The following is a 20450-nucleotide window of genomic DNA, read 5'->3' as shown; positions in this document are numbered from 1 at the left end:
GCAGAATAAGGAAAAGAGAGGAGATTTGGTTTGGGAGATAACTAGAGCCAGATCATGTAGAATATATGAGCCATGAGGAGGACTGTGGCTTTTACCCTGAGTGGGATGGGAAACATGGAGTGTTCTGAACAGAGGGTTATGATCTAATTTAGAGAAAATACTCTTACTTCCAGCTCCTCCTCCAACACCCCAACCTCAAAAGCAAGTTATATCACCCAGTAGGGAACAAAAGCTCAGACTTTGGATAAGGTTGGCCTAGGTTCAGATCTACACAATTTAGATATGTGATCTTGGATTTTGACTTTCTGTGCCTCTGTTTCCCTGACCATGGATGGTGGTAATTCCTACCTCAAAAGGTACAGGGTATAAAGTGGTAAGTACAGTCCATGGCACAAAGCAAGTACACAAATGTCTATGTTGCTGTAAATAAATAAAAATTCCCATAACCCCCCCCCAAAAAAAAATTCCCATAACGCCCCCCCCAAAAAAAATTCCCATAACCCGGTGGGGAAATTATCATTGCTATCCCCTTTTTACAGATGAGGAAACTGAGGTTCAGCGGATACAAGTCTGTTGGAGCCAGGATGAGTTAAGGCCATCCCTTGCTTTGTCCCTCATCTAACCTCCCTTTGACCTTAGGCAAATTCACTACTCTGGGCCTCAATTTCCCTGCTGGTAACGTACTTGGCTTTTGTGGTATTGAACACATTTTTTCGAAACAATCAAGTAATATTATGTACCCTCATTTAACAGGTGACAAAATGAGCTCGGGTAAGGGCGGAAGCCATTCGTTCAAGGTAACACAGCTGGGAATTGGCAGAGGTGGGTCTCAAACTCACACATCCCTGGGATCCCCAAGTCTTTGGAACGCTGCTGGACTCGTCCCCGAGAGTTATAAGAGGCTTGATTGGTCACTCAAAGTGTAGGGAGGTTAGATTAGTCGCGGGGTTCTAGGGAGGGGCCCCACTGCCCCTCAAGCAGGACCCCAGGGGGCCTACACCTCACCAGGATCACCTTGTGGCGCTGGGACTCCATCCCTCCGCGGGAGGGGGCGGGGACAGACGAGGTCCCGCCCTGCGCCCCGCCCCCTACGCCACGTCCTGTGGGCGGGGCCTCGGGCTTCCCCGGAGGTGGAGTATCGGTTAACCACTGTGTGGACTGGAGATCCGCGGGCCGGAACCGCGAGTCGGGGATCCCCCGCCACACCCCTCTCGGGATTTAAAGGGCCAGGAGGGGCCGTGTCGGGCCGAAGTCCGAGCTGAGGGAGCGGGCATGAGACGCTGCCCGTGCCGGGGGGGTGTGAACGAGGCAGAGCCCGGGGCGCTGCCGGTAGCGGGGGCCCGCATGGGGCTGGAGGCGCCGCGAGGGGGGCGGCGGCGGCAGCCTGGGCAGCAGCGCCCGGGGCCCGGCGCCGGGGGCCCGGCGGGGCGGCCGGAGGGGGGCGGGCCCCGGGCCGGGGCCACGGGGTCCTGCCTCCACTCTGAATGCGAGAAGGCCAGCCTGGGGCCTGAACCGGGCACAGACAGACCAACCGAGCCTGAAGCTGCCGGGCTCGGAGCGGAGACAGAGCGGCCCAGTCAGAAGACGGAGCCAGACCGGTCCAGCCTGCGGACACATCCAGAGAGGAGCAGCCACTGGTCAGAGCCGGACACCCCCGGCCCCTGCACGGAGGAGACTGGCACAGATGGATTTTGTTCGGACCCACGCAGGCCTGGCCTCCAGGCTCGGCCACAGAGGGCCAGGCTCTGGACACATCCAAGCGTTGATGTGGCCTGGACAGAGTCAGAGATCCATGGGTCACAGACCCAGCCAGAGAGGTCCAAGCCCTGGACGGACCACCCCTGGACCCGCCAAAAGAGCTCCAGCCTTCAGACTCAGCTGGAGGGGGCCTGGCAGGAACTGTACCCTGATGGCTCCGGGACACAACAGGATCCCGAAGGCCCCTGGACATTGTCTCACACTGGTGGCTCCCAGATACAACAGGACACTGAAACAACCTGGAGACAGGTTGGCACTGATGGTTTCCCAACACCACAAGCTACTGATGGCTTCCGGACACAGCCTGGCACTGATGGTGCACAGACACAAGATACTCAAGGACCCCAGACAGAGCCCGGGACACACTACTCTTTGGGGGAGCCCAACCAAGATGGCCCGTTAGCGGAACCAGAACCTGGACATTTGGTGACTCACCTGTACTCTCACCTGGGGTATAACTCCCTGACCCCTGTGCCCCGCCTCATCATCACTCCTGAAACCCCCGAGCCTGAGGCTCAGCCAGTGGGACTCCTCTCCCAGGCTGAAGTGGGCAGTGGAGGCTTCTCCTCCGCCTCCTCTTTCGATGAGTCTGAGGATGACGTGGTGGCCGGGGGTGGAGGTTCCAGCGACCCTGAGGACAGGTCTGGGGTGAGTGGGACCCATCTTGCCCTTAAGCCACATCCCTCCAAACCCCTTATTCCCCTGCTTTGCTTTGAGAAGTTCTCTAGCACCTATCAGCAATTTCATCTCCAGGAACTTCTTCCATCCATTTACCTTCTCCCTCTGACAGCTGGGATACTACCATCCCTCTGCTGGGACCCTCCTCCTAATCCTCCCACCCCCTCACCCACTGTCTCCCCTCTCCCCCTCATCCACTGCCTCCAGTCCTGAAGTCTCAGATGGATAGCCACTGGCTGACTTTATGCCCAGGAATCATATGGTGGTGTGAGCTGGTGTGTGTGTGTGTATGTGTGTGTGTGTGTGTGCACATTTTTTTCAGCAAGGGTCCATGACTTCTGTTGGACCCTCTGAACTGTGAAGTGTGACCCCAAAATCTGAACAGCAATAGTATAGGGGGACAAAAGGTGTACTTTCTTGGCTACCCCACATTTCTTAGTCTGGGGCCTGTGGCTGTCTTAAGGCGTCCTGAAACTTTACCACCCTTAGTTCATTCACTTTTGTAGGGTGTGAGCCCCCCACCCAGATTTTATTAGATTCTCAAAGGGCTGTGTAAACCCAAAATGCTCAGGGACCCCCCCCCCCCCCCAACCTAGCCAGGGACCCTTCAGTCTCTCCATTGTCCCCAGCTCCCCAGGGGCCCCTGGCAGATTCTTGTTTACAGCCGCCCCCCTCCCCCCAGCATGGGTGTGGTTCTCTGCTGATGAATCAGGAGGGCTGGCGGGGCAGGTTCAGGAGAGTCAGCAGAGTCAGGTGTGAGAGCCTCCCATGGGCCCGCCCACTTGGTAGTCCCATTGTTTGGGGCCCTTGGCTGGAGTCCACCCTCATCCCCCTCACCCCACATGCCTCCCTGAAGTACATGCTCACACATGTGGCCACAGGTGTGAAAGACAGACCTGCCTCAGCCTGCCTATGCCAGAGCAAAGGAGTTGACCCATGGGCTGTCTGCCATTGCTGTTCCCTCTGCCTACTCTCACCTCTGGCATCTCAGTACACCTGAGCTGGAAGTAGGTGAAGAAAAAACCATTCATGCCCAGCCCTATAGGAAGCTTCTTGCTCGTATTAACTCATTTAATTCTCATACAGCAGCCTTAGGAGGTAAGTGCTATTCTTGTCTCATTTTATAGATGAAGTTGAGGCACAGACAAGAGGTCAAAGACACTTGTCCAAGGTCACACACCTTGGAAGATACAGAGCTGAGATTCAGATCCTTACTAAATATAGCACTTTTCTAAGTGCTTTATATGTATTAACTCTTTAAAATATATATATTGATTTCAGAGAGGAAGAGAGAAGAGGGAGAGAAAGGAGCATTAATGAGAGAGAATCATTGATTGGCTGCCTCCTGCATGCCCACTACAGGGGATTGAGTCCTGACCATGAATTTAACTGGGACCTCCTGGTTCATAGGTTGATGCTCAACCACTGAGCCATGTTGGCTGGACTGTATGTTAACTCTGAATTCCTATAACAGCACTGTAAGATTGGGATTATTATTATTTCCATTTTACAGATCAGTAAACTGAGGCCTAGAGTGGTGAAGTCACTTGCTTAGGTTGGCCAAGTCTGGTTGGAGCCAGACCTGAGGATTTAAAAAATATATATATATTTTATTTTATCTTCCTCCCTTTTAGAGAGGAAGGGAGAGGGAGAGAGATCGAGCCTGCAGCCCAGGCATGTGCCGTTGGCCAGAATCGAACCTAGGACCCTTCAGTGCACAGGTTGATGCTGTATCCATTGAGTCAAACCAGCTAGGGCAAGACCTGAGGATTTTAACTCAATTCTGGCTGAGTTTAAAACTCAGTTATGTTCGTTTGTTTATTTATTTATTTAATCCTCACCCATGGAGTGAGGGTATTTTTTCACTGATTTTTAGAGTAGAAGGGGAGAGAGTGAGAGGAGAGAAACATCAATATGAGATTGACACATGGATTGGTTGCCTCCTGTACATGCCTTGGCCAGGGGTGGGGATGGAACCTGCAACCCAGGTACATGCCCTTGACCAGGAATGGAACCTGAGACCTTCCGGTGCCCAGGCCAATGCTCTTACCACTGAGCCATGTTTGCCAAGACTAAAACAGTCATTTTAACCCCTTCGGTGTGTGGATCCTCCCTAATTTACTTTCCTTCAGGTTTCCTGCCTCCAGCTTTTTCTCATTCTTCCAGAATCTTCCTCCATAGCCCACCACTGATCAACTTTTGAACTTTGCCTGCTCCAGCGCCTCTGAAGGCTCCCCAGGGCCTTGCTGATAGCGATCAGAAGTCCAGTACTGTGTTCAGAGCTTCCTGTCTCCAGGCTCCTTCCCATGTTCAGCTTCCCTTCTCCCCCCACCCCTGCTGTAACAAAGCCGAAGTACACACTGTTCCTCGAACACTCTGCCGCCATCCTGCCTCCACTCATTGCTCAAGCTGTTCCTGCTGCGCAGAATACCCTTGCTTCCTTCTCTCTTCATTTTGAAATCCCATCTGACCTTAAAGCTTCACTACTTTCTTCTTTTTCTCCCTCCTCCTTTCTCACATCCATTCCGTCCTCCTACTCAGACAACAAACAGTCCCTGCACCTCTACAATGTGTCAGGCCATTTGCTGGGGACACAGCAGAGATCAAGACACACCTCATGGAGCTCTCAGGGCCAGGAAGGGGACAGACCCCACCCCCAGGCTGTGACAGCTCAGAGTGGTCAGGCTGGGATAGAGGAAGCCCAGAGGATTGTGGGAATGCAGAGGAGGTGACTGGTCAGACCTGGGGTATCAGAGGGCTTCCTGAAGGAGGGGGCATGTGAGCTGAGACCATCATGAAATCATCTGAGAAAGCTAACCTAGCCATCAGATCTAAGAAAAAAGAGAAGATCTGAAATCTGCTTATGATTTAAAAAATAAAAATAAATGGGTGCAACCAACCTCCTTCGATCCCAGCAACATTTTTGGAGCTCCTGTTGTGTATCAGGCCATAAGCTGGGGCACAGTCATAATCATGACAACTCAGTCCCTGCCCTCAGAGCTTGTTAGCAGGGTTGCAGACAGACCTTTGGGTGACCTTGTAATCACTGGAGTAAGTGGGCTTGGCTCACCCCAAGCCTAGGTCAGAGGGGCGTCAGACCAGAGGTAGAAAGAACTGTGTTTTAGGCGAGTGACTAATCCCTCTGAGCCTTTGTTTCTTCCTCTGTAGCAGAGTCAATTCTCCTGGGGTTGTATGTTTAGGATTAAGTAGGTTATGGCACACTGAGTCTTTGTCATTATGCCTGGAATGTTCCAGGTGCTTAGTAAACAGGAACCTTTATTAATCACCTCTCCACTCCTGTGAGCTGGAGGCGGTAGGGGCTAGGGAAAAGGTCTTCCTGAATCCTGCAGCCCAGCACCCTGACTGCTTGACCTTCCCACCTCAATTAGATGTCTGCTGGGGAGCTGGGCTCTGAGGGGTTGGGAGAGAGCATGCCCTTGATCCTGGGATGGTGGGGGATAGGAGGGATGAGCACACAGCCTCTCTGGAGGTGTTCCATTCTCCCAATGGAGCTAAGGGTCTGCTGTGTGCTTGGAGCAGAGAATGCATTTGTGTGTGTGCACAAGTGAATCAGACACACAGTCTAAAGAAGCGCTTAGCTGAGGCAACATGATACAACTATCTCCATGTTACAGATGAGGACGCTGGGCCCGGTGAGGGAAAGTAACTTGCCCAGGGTCACTCTCACATAAAGAGCAGAACTGTTTGCTTCTCTGATTTTCTATTACTCTCTATCTGTTCTCTGCCTCTGTCTGTTTCTTTCCCTGCCATTACTTCGTGTCTGTCTCCCTTTCTGTGTCTTCTAGTAACTCAGTGTTTATCTGTGTTATTCAGAATAGGTCAGGATTTGCTGTAGTAATAAACAACCCAAAACTTAGTGATTTGGAGAAGCAAAGGTTATCTTTGTTCATCCTTCATGTTGACCATGGTCAGTGGTGGGTGAGGGAGCTGAGGAAGTCTCCATTTCTCTTTCCACTCTTTCTACAATAGGGAAAAGAACATAGAAAAACACAGTGGCTTTAAGGTTTCCACCCAAAAGTGACACTTCTGTTCGTATTTCATTGGCCACAGCAAGTCAGTAACTCCACGTTCAAGAGGGAGGAACAAAATAAATAAATAAATAAATAAATAAATAAATAAATAAATAAATAAAATATATATATATATGCAGGGACACGTCCAGCATGGCTCAATCTACCTATGAACCAGGAGGTCATAGGTTGATTCTCAGTCAAGGCACATGCTCGGGTGCGGGCTCGATCCCCATTGTGGGGTGTGTAGGAGGCAGCTGATCAATGATTCTCTCTCATCATTGATGTTTCTATCTCTCTCTCTCCCTCTTCCTTCCTCTCTGAAGTCAATTAAAAAAAGAAAAGAAAAAAAGAGCACAGGGATGTGCCTGTGAGGGGAAGGGCTGAAGCTATTGGGTGAGCAGCTCATGACTGCTGCATCTCCGTCTCTGCCCATGTCTCTCTGTCTCTGTCGTCACTTTGTCACCTGTCTCAGTTTCTTCTCTTTGTGAGGTGGCCTCCATTCATCAGCCCCTGCCTCTGTCATTTTCCCTGTAAGGTCTCACTTGGTTGTTGGACAGAAATGAGGCTTCCAGGCTTTTGGTATGTGTATGTATGTTGGGGGAGGCTTGCGGGTTGCTTGGTACTGCAATAAAAACAGGCCTATCTTTACTCTTTGGAGGACAGAGAGACACAGATGCAAAGGAAGTGATGACAGGAAGAAATGGACAGAGACTCTTCCCCACCTTTGTGGAGGCCTTTGAGGGATATTGTGATTCTTGGAGTAAGTGGGCTTGGCTCACCCCAACCATCTTGGGGGCATTGATCTCAGGAAGCCCCTTGACCTTGTAAAGGTCCCAGGTCCACCTTCATTCCCTTTCATGGCAATATCTGCATTCCCTTCCCTTCTCGGCCTCAGTCTTGACCCCACCCTGCTCTGCTCCTCACAGAACAAAACCTGGAAGAAGCTGAAGACAGTTCTGAAGTATTCGCCCTTTGTCGTCTCCTTCCGAAAACACTACCCTTGGGTCCAGCTGTCCGGACATGCTGGTGAGAGCAGAGGCAGTGGAGGGCAGGGGGCAGACAAGGCTGGGCAGAGACGCCGCCGAACTGGGGACAGATAGCTACAGAGCTGCTCCCTGTAGTTTAGTTTCCTCGTCTGTGAAATGGGCTTTGTGATAGCCCCATCTCATGGGGTTGTTATTTGAAGTGCTTAGGCCTGGGCTGGGCGATTTATACATCAGAGTTGAGGGCTGCTCCCTGTTATCCCAATGGTGTGTGTGTCTGTGTGTCCTTGACCCTGGGGACAGAAGGCCTAGACTTAAATCCTAGTTCTTCTTTTTATTTGTGAGTGACCCTGGGCAAGTTACTTTCCCTCACTGGGCCCAGTTTGCTCAACTGTAACATGGAGATAATTGTCCCTCCCTTGCAGAGTTAACTGAAGGGTTAAAATAAAAATGAATATTGAGACTGAGACACAGGCCCCTCGTGTATGGAAATTATCATTCCCTGTCCTTGCCCCATGTCCAGAGCTTAGTAGGCCCTCAATAAACACCAGCTGCAATAGTTTCTTCCCAGGGCCTAGCACAATATCTCTGGCACAATGCCTAGCATATGCCTAACATATAGATTTTTTTGTAAAGGTCTAGATAATAAGTAAACTACTCAACTTTATGGTGGCTGCATGAAAGTAGCCATAGATAATACATAAACATGTGTGCCTGTGTCTCAATAAGACTTTATTTACAAAATTGGGCAGTGAGCTTGATTAAACAAACCTTACCCAGTGGCAAAGAGAACTCATCTGCCTTATTCATCCTTAGATCCGAGTCAGAGAAAAGGCAAGGCCCCCTCAAACTGTAAACACAGGCTTGCCATCAGTATGTGTTCTAGTTACTATTACTGAGTTTAAAATAATTCAAAACCCCCACAAAACTCAAAACTTAGTGGTAGTTAAAAAAATTAGTGAAATAGAAGTACCATAGTATTCCCCTCATAGGTTTGGGGTTGGGAATTCAGACAGGGCCTGGCAGGGATGGCTTGTTGCTGCTCTGTGGTATCTGGGAACTCAGTTAGGACAACTTGAAGGCTGCAAGCTGGAAACTTTTGGAGGGCTATTCACTCACATGCCTGGCAATTGATATTGACTATTGGCTGGGTCTTATTTGGGACTCCTGGCTGAAAAGCCTGGTTGTGGCTTCTTCATGTAGCTGCTTGGGCTTCCTCACGGTATGGTGGCCTTGAGAAGTAACGTTTTTAATGTGACAGCTCAGGACGGCAAAGACAGGCTTTTCAGTCAGGAGTCCCAACAAAGTGGAAGTTGAATCTCCTTACATGACCTAGACTATGAGGTCACACGGTCATGCTTCTGCCATAGCCTCCAAGATTCAAGGGGAGAAGAGATTCCACTTCTTGCTAAGTATTGGCAACATTCTAGAAGAGTATGCGGGACAGGAACTATTGTACCATCTTTGGAAAATATAACCTGCCTCAGTAAGAATTGTAATTCTAATCTATACCAAGGGCCTGCATGGTCCAAGAAATGTCAGATTTATAAATTAACTTAAATAGGCCCCAGAAGCAAATGCATATCTGCTCTGGAGAGTTAGGTTCTGGACTCAGAGCTCACAAAAATTCCCACAGCTTATTGTGAACATATAAAACAAAGGATGACACAATCTGCTGTGAAGAGGACTTTGTCTAAACAAAGAGCAGAAATATCTCTTCCTTTGCAACCCTGGCTATGATTTTGAGAATTGCAGGGAAGGCGAGAAAGTGCTGTAGAACTGCCAGGCAAAATGACAGTGTCCAGGGTCTGATATATGCAGGATACAGGGATTCTCTTGCTGATACAGTTTCTGACTCTCATTGATTGTTCTGCTCACAGGGAACTTCCAGGCGGGAGAGGATGGCCGGATTCTAAAGCGTTTCTGTCAGTGTGAGCAGCGCAGCCTGGAGCAGCTGATGAACGACCCCCTGCGGCCTTTTGTGCCAACATATTATGGTGTGGTGCAAAGGGATGATCAGGCCTTCAACCAGATGGAAGATCTGTTGGCGGACTTCGAGGGCCCCTCCATCATGGATTGCAAGATGGGCAGCAGGTGGGTTCAGGGACAGCCCTGAGGCAGGGGTGGAGGGTCAGGAGTGGGCATTTTCACCCCATTGATTTTTAGAGAGAGTGGAATGCAGAAAGAGAGAGAGACAGAGACAGAGAGAGAGAGAGAGAGAGAGAGAGAGAGAGAGAAAGAAGAAGAAGAAGAAGAAGAAGAAGAAGAAGAAGAAGAAGAAGCAGCAGCAGCAGCAGCAGCAGCAGCAAAAGAAACATTGGTGGAGATTCCAAGATGGCTGCACAGGTAAACACCTAGCCACAGCCGCACACAACAATTTCAATAAAATACAACTAAAATATAAAATGGACATTACCCAGAACGACAGGAAAGTCGACTGACTGGAAATTCCACAACGAGAAGCAAGGAGAAAACCAGAAGGAAGGGCAGAGGAGCTGTAAAAGCCTAAGATACGGAGACACGGGGCGTGCAGAGAGGACAGAGCCGGAGAGGAAGGAGGCTGAGTGCCTGGCCGGCGTTCCCTAGCAGGAAGGAGATAAAAGCTCTGACTGTGCTGGGCCCCAGTTCCGACTGCTCTGAACACCAGTTTTAGGCCAGACCCCGGGACCCAGGCTCATCCATAGGGAGCTGGGCTGTAAGGCAGAACCCCAGGGGAGCGGCAAAAGGAGGTCCCAGAGGCACACACATTGCGCGCAGAGAAGGGATGGTTGGCTGTGCCGCGGGATTGCCCTGGCGGGAAGGAGACAAAAGCTCCGGACTGCTCTGAACGCCACCTCCAATCCCACTTTTAACTGAACTAAACCCCAGTTCCGGCTCATTGGGGGAGAGCCTAGACTGTTTGGTAGCAGGCGAAAATCGAGGGCACCTTTATCTCAGAGGTGCTTGCCAGGAGTACTGAAGGACCCTGGAGATTACTGAGACTCAGGAACCGCATAGGGTGGGGCTGACAGAAGCCAAGGCTGTAAGCTCCACCCTGAAACCCTGCCCCATCAGGGAAGCTACGAAAATGCAGAGACAACAAAATAGATCACAAACGAAAGAAATGGAGGACAAAAAGCGACTGGTTATAGAGTTCAAATCTACGCTTAAAAGGTTTTTCAAGAATTTCCTAGAAAAGGTCAATAAGACCTATGAGGATATGAAAAGGGATCAACTAGAATTAATAAAGAATCAACAAGAAATGATAAGGGATCAACAAGAAATAAAGAATATGTTGTCTGAAATAAAAAATATTGCCGGGACCGGTTTGGCTCAGTGGATAGAGCGTCGGCCTGCGGACTGAGAGGTCCCGGGTTCGATTCCGGTCAGGGGCATGTGCCTTGGTTGCAGGCACATCCCCAGTGGGGGGTGTGCAAGAGGCAGCTGGTCAATGTTTCTCTTTCATCGACGTTTCTAACTCTCTATCCCTCTCAATTCCTCTCTGTGTAAAATCAATAAAATATATTAAAAAAAATATTATACAGAGTCCTAAAAACAGAATGGAAGATCGCAAGAATCAAGTCAAAGATTTGGAACATAAAGAGCCAGAAGACACTCCTCCGCAGAAGCAAGAAGGCAAGAGAATTCAGAAAATTGAAGATAATCTAAGAAATCTCTGGGACAACTTCAAGCGAACCAACAGCAGAATTATGGGGGTCCCAGAAGATGAGAGAGAGCAAGATATCGAAAACATACTGAAAGAAATAGTGACAGAAAACTTCCCCCACCTGGTGAAAGAATTAGACTTACAAGTTCAGGAAGCGCACAGAACTCCAAACAAAAGGAATCCAAAGAGGACCACACCAAGACAAATCATAATTAAAATCCCAAGAACAAAAGACAAAGAGAGAATATTAAAAGCAGCAAGAGCAAAGCAGGTAGTTACCTATAAAGGAGCACCTATATGATTGTTAACTGATTTCTCAACAGAAACCATGCAGGCCAGACGGGAATGGCAAGAAATATTCAAGGTGATGAATAGTAAGAACCTACAGCCAAAAATACTCTATCCAGCAAAGCTATCACTCAGAATCGAAGGCCAGATAAAGAACTTCACTAATAAAAAAAAAGTTAAGGAGTTCATCACCACCAAACCAGAATTATATGAATTGCTGAAGGGGGTTCTTTCGGAAGAGAAAATAAATAAAGATAAAAATTATGAACAACAAATATGTAATTATCAACAAGTGAATCTAAAAACCAAGGAAATTTAAAAAAAAATCTGATGAACAATATTAACTGTTGAATATAATAGAATCAGAGGTATGGAAGGGAGTGAACTGACGATTCTTGGGGAAAAGGGGAGAGGGAGATGTTGGAAGAGACTGAACATAAACTGCACCTATGGATGAGGACAATGGGGGGTGGGGAAAGGGCAGAGGGTGGGGGTGGGAACCTGGTGGAGGAAAGCAATGGAGTGGGGAGGGGAAGGAACATTTGTAATAATATGAACAATAAAAATTTATTAAAAAAAAAAGAAAAGAAAAAGAGACATTGATTGGTTGCCTCCCGCAGTGCCCTGACCGGGACCTGGGATAATTGAAACTGCAACCTAGGTACATGCCCTTGACCAGGAATCGAACCCGAGACCGTTTGGTGTGTGGGATGATATTCCACCTTCTGAGCAACACCAGTCAGGGCAGGATGGGCATTTTTTAAGTTAGTTCCAAGTCTGCCTTTAAAGTAGTTGTACGTACATTCCCACCAGTGTTTGTGAGATCCAGTTACTCTATCGTCTCACCAACACTTTATGGTTTTAGTTCTATTTCTTTGATGACCAGAGAAGCTGAGTGTTGATTGGCCATTTAAAAGGTGCCTGTTTGAATACTTTGCCCATTTTTCTGTTGGGCTATCTTTTTCTTTTGACTTGTAATTTTTTTTTCTTTTTCTTTTTCTTTTCTTTTCTTTTTTTGTAATTTTTTATATGCTCTGGATACAAGTCTTTTACATACCTACGCACACATTCTCCAACCTCCCATTTCACTCTCTTAGTACTGTCTTTTGATAAAGAGAATACTTTTAATTTAGTCCAGTTTGTCAACTTTTTTCATTATGGTTGGTAGGTTTGTATTGTTGTTTTTCACTTATTTATTTATTTATTTTTATTTATTTATTTTTTGTTGTTGTTTTTCTAATATATTTTTATTGATTTTATAAAGAGGAAGGGAGAGGGAGAGAGAAAGAAACATTGATGATCGAAACATTGATGATGGCTGCCTCCTGCTGGAGATCCAGTCCACAACCCGGGCATGTGTCCTGACCAGGAATCAAACCAGCACCTTTGGTGCACGGTAGAATGCCCAACCAACTGAGCCACACTGGGCAGGGTAGCGCTTTGTGTTTCAGAAATGCCCACGGTGTCACATCCTCTGTGTCCCAGGACCTACCTGGAGGAGGAGCTGGTGAAGGCTCGGGAACGGCCCCGGCCCCGCAAGGACATGTATGAGAAGATGGTGGCTGTGGACCCCAAGGCCCCCACCCCTGAGGAGCACGCCCAGGGTGCCGTCACCAAGCCTCGCTACATGCAGTGGAGGGAGACTGTGAGCTCAACCTCCACGCTGGGCTTCCGCATTGAGGGCATCAAGGTGAGGTCCAGGAGCTGCTAGCCTGTCGCTTGAGGACTATATCTAGGCAGGGCTACTAAGGGAGCACGGGTGTCAGGAAAAACAGGAAAGAGAGTAGGAGACTGCAGAAAAGATGGGGCTAGGAGAGGTCCTGCTCCTCTCACCCCACATCCATCAGTGACCAAGTGCTGTTCATCCCTCTGCCTGAGCATCTCGAGTCGCCTTCTTTCCTCCCATGGCCCTGTCCTAGTCTGGCCCTGTTTTCTGCTCAGCCTCCTCTGATCATCATCCAACACATCAGCTGGAGCGATCCTTTTTCCCCCTCAGGGAGATTTTTCTCTTTCCTTTCTTCCTTTTTTTTTCTTTTTGTAAATTAAATCTAATTTTTTAAATAAGTAGTCACACCATTCAAAAGTCAAAATTATGTTATAAAAGGGTGTGCAGAGGAAATCTCTGCTGATCCTGTGGCTGTCCTTCCCATTCTGTCCCTCTCCCCACCTCACCCCCCACCTACTCTCAGGGAATCACTTTATAAGTATCTTATTTCTCTTCCTGCAAATGCACACAAATTCAATTGTATATCCTAAAAATTCCACCCTTCTTGACACAAAAGATGGCATATCATCTCATAGAGAGTTTTCTCTTCCTTTTTTTTAAATTATTTTTTTTAATTAAAAAAAATATATTTTATTGATTTTTTACAGAGAAGAAGGGAGAGAGATAGTTAGAAATATCGATGAGAGAGAGTTATTGATCAGCTGCCTCCTGCACGCCCCCTAATGGGGACGTGCCCGCAACCAATGTACATGCCCTTGACCGGAATTGAACATGGGACCCTTCAGTCCGCAGGCCGACGTTCTATCCACCAAGCCAAACCGGTCATGGCCTTTTTTTTTCTTGAACTGTAATAGCTTTTTGTGGATGTGCCATAGACTCCTATAGATGGCCACCTGGGTTGCTTCCATTTTTTGTCATTACAAAAACACCTCAATGGATCACTTAGAACAACCAGTAAGGCATTTTGCAAGCATGAGATTTAGCTGTAGACTAGATTCCCAGAAGCAGGACAACTGAGTCAATGATGAAATGCATTGGGAATGTTGCTAGAGGTTGCCGAACCCATTCCATAAGTGTGTTATTGTGCACTCCACCAGCAATTTTTGAGAGTGCTTCTTTCCCCATAGCCTCCTCGGATAGAAGTCTATCCGGGTGTGTCATTTTCCTATTTGAAACTCTTCAATGGCTCCCTAGAGCCCTTAAGAGATGTTCCCTGACCTAGAGGACCCTCCACCATCTAGCCTCAATCCTCATCCCTCTCTTCCTCCTTGTTTACCTTCAGGCTACAGTGAAGCTTCATTTCCTTGAAAGGGTCGTGGCCTCTGCACTTTCTGTTCCCTCTGGCAGGACTGTTCTTCCCTCTTCTTTTCTCCCAGTTGGCTTCCAGTCATTTTTCTGTCTTTCCACTTCCTCCACACCTCCTCATAACTCCATTACTCCTTCATTATTCTTTTTTAAAAATATATATTTTATTGATTTTTTTACAGAGAGGAAGGGAGAGAGATAGAGAGCCAGAAACGTCGATGAGAGAGAAACATCGACCAGCTGCCTCCTGCACATCCTCCACCGGGGATGTGCCCGCAACCAACGTACATGCCCTTAACCGGAATCGAACCCAGGGCCTTTCAGTCCGCAGACCGACGCTCCACCACTGAGCCAAACTGGCCTCGGCTCCTTCATTATTCTTATCTCCCTTTGTGATGTTCTAATTCAATATCTGTCCCCCTCATCTGACTGTGTCTGTCCTGTTACCACCATGTTAGCAGTGCCCACTTGGTACCTGGCACAGCATGACAGTACGACTCAAGTGGTCCTCTCAGAGATAAAAAATAACAGTACTTATTGAGTGCTTGCTTACTATGTGCCAAGCACTGTGCCATGCATCCTACATACCCAGTCTCCTCTATTCTGAACAGCTTTAGCACAATTCCCATTTCCTAGATGAAGAAACTAAGGTTGAGACAGATAAAGTGACTTGTTTAAAGCCACCCAGCTAGGAAGTAGCAGAGACACAATTCAAAGCCAGATTTACCCCTTCCAGAACACATCTGGCTAGACTGGCTCAACCAGGGGGTGCAGGTTAGACTTGGGAGGACTAGCTGCTCAGGAGTGTGACTTGGGGCTGGTTTGATCTGAGCTGGGCAGGTGGGCTGGCTTCTGTGAACAGCAGGTGAATGTGGAGGCAGGCAGGTGGCCCCAGGAAGTGCCTGCGGCTGGTTGGTGTCGGGCATGGGAAGGAAAGTTATGACACTGGACCTTCAATCTTTGTCCTGCAGAAAGCCGATGGGACCTGCAACACCAACTTCAAGAAGACACAGAAGCTAGAGCAAGTGACAAAGGTGTTGGAGGACTTTGTGGATGGGAACCTTGGAATCCTGGTGAGTGGGACACCGTGCCCCCGACTTAGCAGTTCAGGGCCACCACTGTCACTGTTGCCCCTGTATTTTGCTTAGGGCTGAGGTTGGCTGGTACTGGGTGGTGTTGTTCACCATCCGGGTCAGTGGGTGGCTGGGCCGGAGCTGGATTTCTAGGATTGCCTGCCCCTGTATCTGGTAGCCTCGGGTGATGACTCCTCCCCTTGTCAGGCTAGTCTGGGCTGTTCTCACAGTGGAAACCCGTGACCAAGAGAACAAACGGAAATGCAAAGCCTCTTGATGGCTAAGACACCCTCATTTCTGCCATGTTCTGTTGGCCAAAGCAAGTTATGACCAAGCCTAGAGTAGAGGGTAACAGACTCCACCTCTTTATGGGAGGAGCTGCTGGGAGTTATGGGTATTCATGTAATCTACTAACCTTACCCTTGTCTGTGCCACCCCTATGTTTCCAACCTCACCTCCCGTTTTCCCCATGGCTCCCCTTTTTCCCTCCTGGTCGGGTACGGGATGAGGCCAGATCTCAAATGGGGAAGGACCCACACAGTCCCTGTGCTAACCAAGAAACTCTCCCCCTCAAACAGAGAAAGTACGTGGCACGCCTAGAAGAACTCCGAGAAGCTCTGGAGAACTCCCCCTTCTTCAAGACCCATGAGGTGTGAGTCCCGGCCCCCAGGGGAGAGAGGGTCCTGTGTATGTGTGAGGTGGAGGTGGGTTGGGGTCCAGGTTGCCCTGAGGAAAAATCTCTGGCAGAATTAAGGCTAAAGCAGTTTAAAAGGAGACCTATGTTTTGGGGTGTGCCTTTTCAGAGTAGGCAGCACAGGGGATCTCAGGGAGCATGGACTCAGCCAGGCGGCCTGGGATGAGGTTGGCTCTGCTCTGTGACCTCTCAGGCCTCAGTTGCCTCCTAAGATAGGGAGGAACCATATCTTCCTTACAGGCTGCTTCCTTACAGGTGTGAGACTAGCAACTGTTGAACACCATTTGGAGCATAAAAGCACATTTAACCCCTACCTCTTACAATTACTTTATAATCATAATTATTTACAACTAGAAGCCCTGCACATGAATCTGCCAGCTGCCCGGCCCTACTGTAGATCCCCTCTACCTCACTCCAGCAGGCTAGTCTGGGCTGTTCTCACTGTGGAAGTTGCCCTGTCCCCTTGTGTAGCTCTCCGCCCCACCCTCCTGCTGATCCCCACCCTCCTGCTGATCGCTGATCTGGTCTGTATGCCTCAGGGCGTAATGGATAATTAGCATATTCCTCTCATATAGGATTGTTGTTACCTGAATTCGTGGTTCAGTGGTTCTCTCCCTCCCGCAGCAGCCTGTCTCTTTGAAAGGGCTCCTCTCTTTGGGGCTGTCTCAGAAAGTCTGGGAAGTGGTGACAGCATCCTGTGCATCCTCTCCTCCCCTCCTCTGTCCAAGCTCTTCCCTCCCCACGCCCAAGCCCTCCACCTTCTCCTGGCTATCACTAACTTCTGGGAGAGCCCTGATCTGAGAGTCAGGCTGGCCTGGGTTTGGACCCCAGTTCTGCAGGCCTACCTACTGACCTGCAGGATGGAATAACGGAGTGCCTGCCTCCTAGGCAACCTGAAGGTTAAGGGATTAAACAGGGACAGTGCAGCCCATAGTAAACCTTCAGTATGTGCAGCTGTTACTGCCATGTCTCTTATCAAACTTCACCCTCATTGTCATTGTCACGGCCTTTGGGCTTTACACACAAGTCTCAAAGAGGAGGCCTGGGGAGCTCATCTCATCTGTCCTGGTGCTTGGTTTCACCTGCTTGGTGACTTAACTTTTTAAAAAATATATTTTTTTATTGATTTCAGAGAGGAAGAGAAAGGGAGAGAGATAAACATCAATGATGAGAGAGAATCACTGATTGGCTGCCTCCCGCATGCCCCTTACTGGGCATCTAGCTGGCAACCTAGGCATGTGCCCTTGACCGGAATCAAACCCTGTGCCTTTCAGTCCGCAGGCCAATTCTCTATTCACTGAGCCAGCTAAGGCATGACTTTACATTTTAAAAGACAAGTTGCTGGCCAAAACTGGTTTGGCTCAGTGGATAGAGTGTTGGCTGCAGACTGAAAGGTCCCAGGTTCGATTCTGGTCAAAGGCATGTACCTTGGTTGCGGGAACATCCCCAGTGGGAGGTGTGCAGGAGGCAGCTGATCAATGTTTCTCTCTCATTGATGTTTCTAACCCTCTATCCCTCTCCCTTCCTCTTTTTAAAAAAAAAAAAAATCAATAAAATATATTTTAAAAAAAATAAAAAATAAAGGTAAAAGATGAGTTGCCAACATTTAAAACGTGGGCCTTCCCACCAAAATCAGGGTTTCCAGTTTCCCTTGGCACATTGGGAGATGTGGCAACACCAGGCCACTCGCCACATGTCAACAGCCATTTAGAGCAGGCAGCATCTGCTTCTCCTCAGAGGCGCCCACTCGCCTGCCCCATCATCTAGGTTCCCTGGCTCCAGGGAGTGCAGTTTGCAGTTGGTTAGGAACAGGGAAGGGTTTGCAAATGTGGACTTAGATGAAGGCAAGGAAACTGCTATTTCTCATTAGAAAAACAAAACCAGCATCTCTGAGGGCTACATCCCAGCCTCACAGGCACGTGGTAAGTGTGTAGATCAAAGAATGCTGCCAGTGACCCCAGGAAGTAGGGCTGTGTGTCGTCCCCCCTTCCCCCCATTCTATAGATGAGGAAACCGAGGTTTGGAGAAAGGAAGCCACTTGTCTGGGGTTATCAGCAGCAATTCGCAAGTGGAAAGCATGATCTACTTTCTTAGTCCCCACCGGCTCTCCTGATCCATTCAGGATCCTGCAGGCATTCGAGTTTATGCTCAGTTTGAGGAACAATACCAGTTAACATGTGTTGTGCATTTGCTATTTTGCAAGTGTTCTAAGTGTTTTATATGATTAATTCATACATGTAATGTGCACAGCAACCTTACAGGTAAATGGCACTATTATTCTATTATTCCCACTTTGTATATTGGGAGGCAGAGTCAGAGAGGTTAAGCCACCTGTCCAAGGCATAACAGCCTATAAGTAGCAGAGCCAGGATTTGAACTCAGGCAACCTGGTTCCACAGTACATGAGGTCAGCCACCCTGCTCAGATGCCCCTTGGGGAGGAGACACTGGCCAGTGCTTTGCCCCTAACCTCCTGTCTGCCTCCTTGCAGGTGGTGGGCAGCTCCCTTCTCTTTGTGCATGACCACACTGGCCTGGCCAAGGTTTGGATGATCGACTTTGGCAAGACAGTGGCTCTGCCTGACCTTCAGACACTCAGCCACCGGCTGCCCTGGGCTGAGGGTAATCGTGAGGACGGCTACCTCTGGGGCCTGGACAACATGATTCGCCTTCTTCAGGGGCTGGCCCAGAGCTGACCTGCTTGCCTTCTGCGAGGATTCTTTATTGGATGGTACCCAGCTGGCTGGAGGAGGCCTGAGGGGTGCAGGGGCCTGAGTTCAGCCATGGAGGCACACCACTCAAGCCCAGTGTGGAAGATCTGAAGGGCCCAGTAGACCAAGTAACACCCAGCCCTTTTATGATCCAGGGGTTGTAAGGACTGGAGAGGGGACATGACATGGCTGGGTCCCACTGTGGGTCAGAACCAGACAGGGTCCTCTGACCAGCCAGGAAGGTTCCAGAGGGGCTGCTGAAGGCCACAATAACCCATACATCCTGAAAGAACATTCAGATGCTGTGGCTACAGGTCTGACACATGCCTGTCATGACAGGAATGACTGATCACTACTCCTTGTCAGCCCCCTCCGGCTACAAGCTGGCTCTGATGCCAGGGACCAATCCGCTTCATCTGTGGTGCCCCAGGACCAGACCTCATTTGTGAGCCAATGAGGAGCTGCCTGTCTGCCTGGGAGCATGATGGTCCCACCTCTTCTAGGGGCCCTTCAGGTGCTGAGAAGGGTGTGACACCATGGGACCGGCCTGAGAGCTGACGCTGCTGAGCAGAGCCCATTCACCCTGTCCTGCCCTCCCATGGCCTCATGGGATCCTTCCTGCTCCTGGAAGAGCTTTGCTGACCGGCTGCAGACCAAAACCACGGCCACATCCTGTGCCAGCACTGACCAACACAACCTCATTCCTCTGGCACCACCTCAGCTTTGGGACTTCCTCCCCTTACCCTGTTAGGTCCCCTTCCTCCCTGCTGACTGAGGTGCAGGGGCAGGGAAGCTGGCTCGGGAACCAGAGCTGCCTGCCTTTGGTGGCCTGCACCCCACGGCCCCTGCCTGAGAAGTGCCCTGCTGAGTCAGAGGCTGAGAGTGGAGGGGCTGCTGGCTGTGACCAGCACACCCTGGTCCAAACCAAAGCCCCTCTTCCTTCTCCTCCTGTACTTTTAACTGGCCTCCTGGCCCTCAGGGCTGGGCTGGGGAGGACAGGCAGCTCTCTTTCTGGGTCAAAACTCTAATGTAGTCTTCCAGGGCTCAGGAGGCCTGTTCCTTTTCTATGGACCTTTATACTTATTTATACAAGAGAGACAGGTAGTTGTTAGATGGGGCAGTGCTGGGGAACAGGAGGCAACATCGCTTCACTGCCTTCCCCCCACGACGACCCCTAATAAACAGAACATTCAAAGCCAACTTTGTGGATTTTTTTTTTTTTATGGGCTCAAAGCTCAGGACAGTGATGGGTTTGGGGTACAGATGAAGGCTTGGAGTGCTCACTGAGCTGCTCCTCTTGGGCCTCACTGCTGGATAAGGCAGGATAACTGTGGTGACCAAGACAGTGCCCACCCTCCCAGGACAGTTCACCAGAGGGCCAGTCACTGCTGTCAGGGCTGCGAAGGGGAAGTGCAGGTGGAGGGATTAGGGCTGGGATTGAGGATTCCCCTCTTCTGGTTAGAAACACTAAAAAACAAAAAGCACTATACTTATACCATATAGTCTCTCTAAAGCCCCTTTGTACTGAAGACATGGCAGCCATCAACGCTGATCTG

The 20450-nt window shown here is 49.3% G+C and overlaps 1 protein-coding gene and 1 long non-coding RNA gene across 7 annotated transcripts; one reads left to right on the top strand and one right to left on the bottom strand.

Annotated features, from left to right (window-relative positions):
* The first annotated feature begins 1139 nt into the window (after window positions 1-1139).
* On the top strand, window positions 1140-20094 carry ITPKC (inositol-trisphosphate 3-kinase C). 6 transcript variants are annotated; one of them, XR_006739602.1, is made up of 7 exons: window positions 1141-2406; window positions 7397-7496; window positions 9334-9547; window positions 12873-13077; window positions 15390-15491; window positions 15963-16141; window positions 18676-18813. XR_006739602.1 is itself a non-coding variant. In XM_036408009.2 (7 exons), the coding sequence occupies exons 1-7, from the start codon at window positions 1273-1275 to the stop codon at window positions 18877-18879; spliced, it is 2031 nt and encodes a 676-aa protein (XP_036263902.1). In that variant the 5' UTR covers window positions 1142-1272; the 3' UTR covers window positions 18880-20094. The 6 variants fall into 6 exon arrangements, 5 of the variants coding, with proteins under 5 accessions (XP_045426805.1, XP_036263904.1, XP_036263902.1 ...); XM_036408009.2 differs by having other exon boundaries at window positions 1142-2406; window positions 16070-16141; window positions 18676-20094; XM_036408012.1 differs by having other exon boundaries at window positions 2354-2406; window positions 7366-7496; window positions 16070-16141; window positions 18676-20094.
* Window positions 15490-16638, bottom strand: LOC118702287. Its single transcript, XR_004982680.2, has 3 exons — window positions 16599-16638; window positions 16507-16511; window positions 15490-15699 (listed from the first exon to the last, which is right to left on the bottom strand). It is a non-coding gene; the product is annotated as an uncharacterized LOC118702287 (long non-coding RNA).
* Window positions 20095-20450: the final 356 nt, after the last annotated feature.

This window comes from Pipistrellus kuhlii, unplaced genomic scaffold (assembly GCF_014108245.1).
Source record: "Pipistrellus kuhlii isolate mPipKuh1 unplaced genomic scaffold, mPipKuh1.p scaffold_m20_p_38, whole genome shotgun sequence".
In the NCBI taxonomy this organism is placed as follows: domain Eukaryota; kingdom Metazoa; phylum Chordata; class Mammalia; order Chiroptera; family Vespertilionidae; genus Pipistrellus; species Pipistrellus kuhlii.
This window is presented reverse-complemented; position numbering and strand designations above follow the sequence as displayed.